This window comes from Calidris pugnax, unplaced genomic scaffold, assembly GCF_001431845.1.
Source record: "Calidris pugnax isolate Ruff unplaced genomic scaffold, ASM143184v1 scaffold469, whole genome shotgun sequence".
NCBI classification, from domain to species: Eukaryota; Metazoa; Chordata; class Aves; order Charadriiformes; family Scolopacidae; genus Calidris; species Calidris pugnax.
Genome location: NW_015091303.1, coordinates 149,345 through 154,462, shown reverse-complemented (window position 1 = coordinate 154,462; position 5,118 = coordinate 149,345). Strand labels below are relative to the sequence as shown.

The 5,118-nt window shown below is 56.4% G+C and overlaps 1 protein-coding gene across 1 annotated transcript; it reads left to right on the top strand.

The window, feature by feature from the left end:
- The first annotated feature begins 350 nt into the window (after positions 1-350).
- Positions 351-4,780, top strand: LOC106899136 (selenium-binding protein 1-like). The gene is given in 11 exon segments (XM_014960819.1): positions 351-354; positions 709-759; positions 1,076-1,188; positions 2,184-2,369; positions 2,857-2,977; positions 3,066-3,248; positions 3,395-3,669; positions 3,672-3,860; positions 3,947-4,039; positions 4,167-4,285; positions 4,585-4,780. Coding segments are annotated over 11 exon segments (1,497 nt in total). The 3' UTR covers positions 4,748-4,780.
- Positions 4,781-5,118: the final 338 nt, after the last annotated feature.

Sequence of the window (5,118 nt, the reverse complement as noted above, 5' to 3'; positions counted from 1 at the left end):
GGGATTCCTGTTTTGGGCAAAGTCTCTGGTGAAAAAAGACACGGAGATCAGAGCCCCGGGATCAGATAGGGGTGGTTGTGTCTGAGGAAAAGACCTGCACGGAGCAGCAGATTTCTGCCCTAGATTGGTGGTTGGCAAGGCGGAAACCAGCCCCAGCGCTGGTCTGGCACCTCCCAAAGGCTTGGGAGCGATGGCTCCTCCCTTGGTTTCTCCCCCACCCTTGGCCGTGGATATAAGGACCCCAGGAGCAGCCTTGGCCATCACAACCCGCTCCAGCGAGGCAGAGAGCGAGCAGCACCTCCAGACCCAGCACCTCTGCTCTTGAGAGAGTGACCCAGAAGACCTTCAGCATGGGTAAGAGCCTCTGCAGCCTGGCTGCAGACACCTGCCTTGAACCCCAGTCCCACCTGGGGACGGGTGGGTTTGATCTTCTGCTGAGCTGCAGGAAGGAGAGATTTGGGATGGAACTTTGGCGTTTGGTGCCAGAGGTTTCTTTTGTCTCACTGTCCATCTGCTTCCAGGGGATCTCTTTGCCTTGAGAAGCAAAGTCTGTGATTCCTCAGTGTTGTAACAAGACCCTGGTCACAGAGGTCCCTATTGATAGTTGGGGTGGGAGAAGGTCCATGGGGTGGGACAGAATCTTCTCAATAGGCACCTTTTAAGGATGGGGACACTTCTCATTTTATTGTTCTCTTCTTTCCAAAACAGACAGATGCAGAGTTCAGTGCTACGACTACCCCACCTGCCCGGATGTGAAAGGCAAGTTCTCTTGAGTGTGTTTGGAATTGGGGGTATTTGGGAAAGAGCTCCCTGTTGATGGAGATGACCAGTAATTAACTGTGCTGAGTCCCTGGCCCCAAAAGAGAAAACTGTAACAATGTGGAGACCCACTTGTGTTCTCTTGCCTCTGGGCCAGTAATGGATGAGTTGGGTTGGAGAGTTGTGAGGAACAAAGAGGAAGGTCGTAGCATTCAGGAAGATGAGTTCAGTCCCATCTGAGAGTCTGTTGAAGCTTTTTTTTTTCCTTTCTGGCTGGTCCATGGCACATTTTAACTGAGGCTTTCTGTCTCCCCAGCTCCTCGAGAGGAGGTTGCCTACGTGACCTGTACCTACAGGGAGACGTGCATCGACCAGCCTGACTTCCTGGCCACCATCGATCTCAACCCCAGATCTCCACATTATTGCCAGGTACCTGGGTCTTGGCTTTCCATTGGGCTGGGGCCCGGCTGCTGGCTCAGCACTTTGTAGTGCCCTGAGATTCAGGACATTTACTCTCTTTAGCTGGGAGAAATCAGATTGCTCGGTAGCCACTCTGTCACGCAGGCCGTCTGTCCATGCCTTGCACCTTCTTCAGGTCTTCCTGCCTCTTTCTGCATTTTCCACCCTGGCTTGGCTCTCGCCTGCCCTGCCTGGTCACCTCCTGGCTGGGAAACCCTTGGGAGGTTTGTCATGGCAGGTCTTCCTCTTGCTTCTCCACTGGTGTTATGGTGAGATAGGGATGTTGATTGCCTGGAATCTCACCTTCCTGCTCCCTTCCCACTCTCCTCTGTTTGCCTGGCTCTGGTTGAATCTCCTCCATCGCTGTGTCCTGGGGACAGGTCGCCTCTGACTCACTTCCCAACTCACTTCCAGAGCATCTTGGTGCTGCTGGTGAGCTTTGGAGCACAGGCTCGGAATCACCCTCTCAGGGGCTGCTCGGGGTGGAAAATGGTCTCTAGGGATGCAGGAGGTTTAGAGGATCCAGCACGTGTCTCTGTCGTGCTGCAGTGTCAGAGCTTATCATGTTACCTGCACCAGGGGTGTAAATATGACTGATTAGTCCATTGCTACCAGAGCTTAGAAGGAAATGCACTTTAAAGCCAATATAGGCTTCTGGAAATTTTTAGCAGATTTTAAATCCAGTCTTAGGAGGATTTTGCAGAGCGATGCACTAGTTTGATCAATATGATAATCATAATTTCTTGCTATACACGATTTTCTGCATTTTGCTGTCATGGGGAGAGGAATTTAGAAAGAACCTCCACATTTCTTGGCTGTGCCCAGAACAAGGAGCAGGGTCTCCAGAGAAAGTCCCAGCTACAGTCGAATGGAGTCCACAAAGACAGGAGTATCTGCCAGCGTTAGGGTCCCCGTTTCCCCCTCTTTCCCCCTGTGTGCCCCCTAACTCTGCCTTGGCTGCCTAGGTGATCCACCGCCTGCCCATGCCCAACCTCAAGGACGAGCTGCATGCCTCGGGGTGGAGCACGGGCTGCACCTGCTTTGACAATGTCTCCACCAGAAGGAACAAGCTGATCCTTCCCTGTTTGATTTCTTCCCGCATTTACGTGGTGGATGTGGGGTCCCAGTGCCGGGCCCCCAAGATCTGTAAGGTAGGCCTGAGGTGATGGCAGGACCAGTTTCTGGGAAGGAGTTGGGAACCGGTGCTTCTGGGATAATCCACGGGGAAGAAGGGTTCTCTCTTCCTCTTCTCTCTCACCCTGATTTAGGACACCTCGGTCAGGTTTCCCTCTGCCCTTTTCAGACCGGAGAAGGCTCCGATCCTCATTGTGTTCCTTTCCATGTACCCGCTGCATTCAGAGGGTCAAAGGAGTGGAAGTCAGGCAGCACCTCCTGCTTCCCCCCAGCCAAACAGAGGAGCTGTTATGGGTTGGGTGTTGCTCAGAGGGGAGCCCAGAGGCTTCTCTTCTCCCCGAGGAGGAGTAGGCTGGCCCTGGCCAGAGGGTGTTCCTGGAAGGAGAGCTGCTGGATCATCATCAGGGATTCCCCGAAGTCTCGGGTGGGCACAGGCTGTGCCGGGGAGGGTGAGCTGTGCTGAGGAGTGGGAGGCTGACATGTGTGCGTGTCACCCCTTTGCAGATGATTGAGCCAGTGGACGTCTTCTGGAAGTGCAACAAGGGGTACCTCAACGTGCCTCGCAGCCTGCCCAACGGGGACATCCTGATTGCCAACGTGGGAGATCCAGCCGGCAACTCCAAAGGTGCTTTGCCCCGTGATAGCTCCTGCCAGAACCCTCTGCCTTGGGAGGGGAGCGTGTGCTTTGTCCTGAAACCCTTCTTGTGTCCCAGGTGGGTTCATTGTGCTGGACGGAGAGACCTTTGAGCTGAAGGGGAACTGGGAGAACGAGTGTGAGGCCCCCCCAAGCGGGTACGACTTCTGGTACCAGCCGCGCTACAACGTCCTGGTCAGCTCTGCTGGGATGGCCCTCAAACGCGCGGGACGAGGATTTTGTCCCAGCGACCTGAAGAAAGGTGAGGGAAGAGGGATGTGGGAGCTGAGCTGGGACTCACCGGGGCGATGGGAGGGTGTGAGAGGTCCGTGGGTGTCGCGTTTGGGGAGGGATGAGTGTCCAAGGGCAGCCCCCTCTGCTCTTCTGACCGGCTTTTGGTTTCCTCAGGGGTCTACGGGCGCCGCCTGAACGTGTGGAACTTGTCCTGCCGCTCGCTCACGCAGTGCTTTGACCTGGGGGAGGACTCTCTGCCCCTGAGTGTGAAATTCCTGCACAACCCCGAGGCCGCCGAGGGCTACGTCAGCTGTGCCCTGAGCGGCGTCGTCTACCGCTTCTACAAGTGCGAGGCAAGTGCTGTGCCAGCAGCGGGGGAGCCGGCCCGGCCTGCGCCCGCAGGAACGCTCACGGCGCCGTGCCTGTGTTTCTTGTGCAGAGGGAGAACTGGGCAGTAGAAGAGGTGATTCGGATCCCGGCCAAGGACGTGTCGGGCTGGATTATGCCCAAGATGCCGGCCTTCACCGTGGACCTCATCATCTCCACGGATGACAAGTACCTGTATCTCAGCAACTGGCTGCACGGAGACATCCGCCAGTACGAGCTCTCCAAGAACTGCAAGCCCAGGCTGGTGGGACAGGTGAGGCAGGAGCAGAAGGGTTCCTTGGCAGGGGCTGGTGGGGGCTGGATGCCAAGGCCTCACCTCTGCCCCTGCCTCTCTCCCAGGTGTTTGTGGGAGGCAGCATCCTCAGGGGCGGCCCCGTGACGGTCTGCAGAGACGAAGAGCTGAAGTGCCAGCCCGAGCCCTTGGTGATCAAGGTGAGTTCTGCAGCCTCTTTGCCCCCCGGGCTCCTTTGGACCTCTTTGGGGGAGGCAGTTGCTCTGCTGCCCCGTCCCTGCTGGTGCTTCCTGGTGCTAACACGAGTGCTGTCTGTTGTGCCTTCAGTGCAAGAGGGTGTACGGCGGCCCCTGCAAACTGCAGCTCAGCCTGGATGGCAAGAGGCTGTACGTCACCAACTCCTTCTACAGCACGTGGGACAAGCAGTTCTACCCCAACATGGTCAGGTGAGCACAGCTGGGAGGAAAAGGGGGAGTTTAGATTCAGCAGAGATGGTTTGATTTAGCAAAGCAGACCATGAGCTCCAGCACAAGGCAAGCTCCGGCCACCCTGTCACTCCGTGCTTTTACTCCCATCCCTTGAGACTCCAGGGACAAAAGGTGAGCACTGGTGTCTGTCACTGGTGGAGCCTTCTCCCTGTAGAAGCCAAGCTGTGAAGGAGAGAGGAGCAGGAGATGACGGGCAGGGTCTCCTGAGCAGGACCCTGGTTTCTTGTCTGTAACGGCTGCGCTCTTGTCCCCTGCAGGGAAGGCTCTGTCATGCTGCAGATTGATGTGGACACTGAGAAAGGAGGCCTGACGGTGAACAAGAACTTCCTGGTGGATTTTGGGAAGGAGCCCAACGGGCCTTGCCTTGCCCACGAGATCCACTTTGCCTGTGGGGATTCCACCTCCGATATCCTGGCCTAGGGCGCCCCTGAGAGACTCCCTCCTCCTCTCTCTCCTGTAGTGCAGCCGTTAGAAAAGAGCGTAGGGAAATTGGGTCTGGGGGTCCCCGTTCATTGCTGGAGTCTAGATTTGTGCTAAGGAGCCGGGGCAGCTCGGCCTCGTGCCAGGGTTTGGTTTGGGCAGAGCAGTGAGCAGAGACACAGGGCACCTTGTGAGAGCTGGTGTCAGAGCAGAGCCCTCCCTGGGGGCAGAGCCCGGGGCGGTGTAGCAGTGCAAGGAAGAGCCCAAATTCCTTTCTCTGTTCCCAAAAGTAGTTGTTAGAGGACATAAAGTCCACCTTTAGCACCTCTGAAATCTGGACCCTGACAGAAGGCACGTCCCTGTCTGAGGGC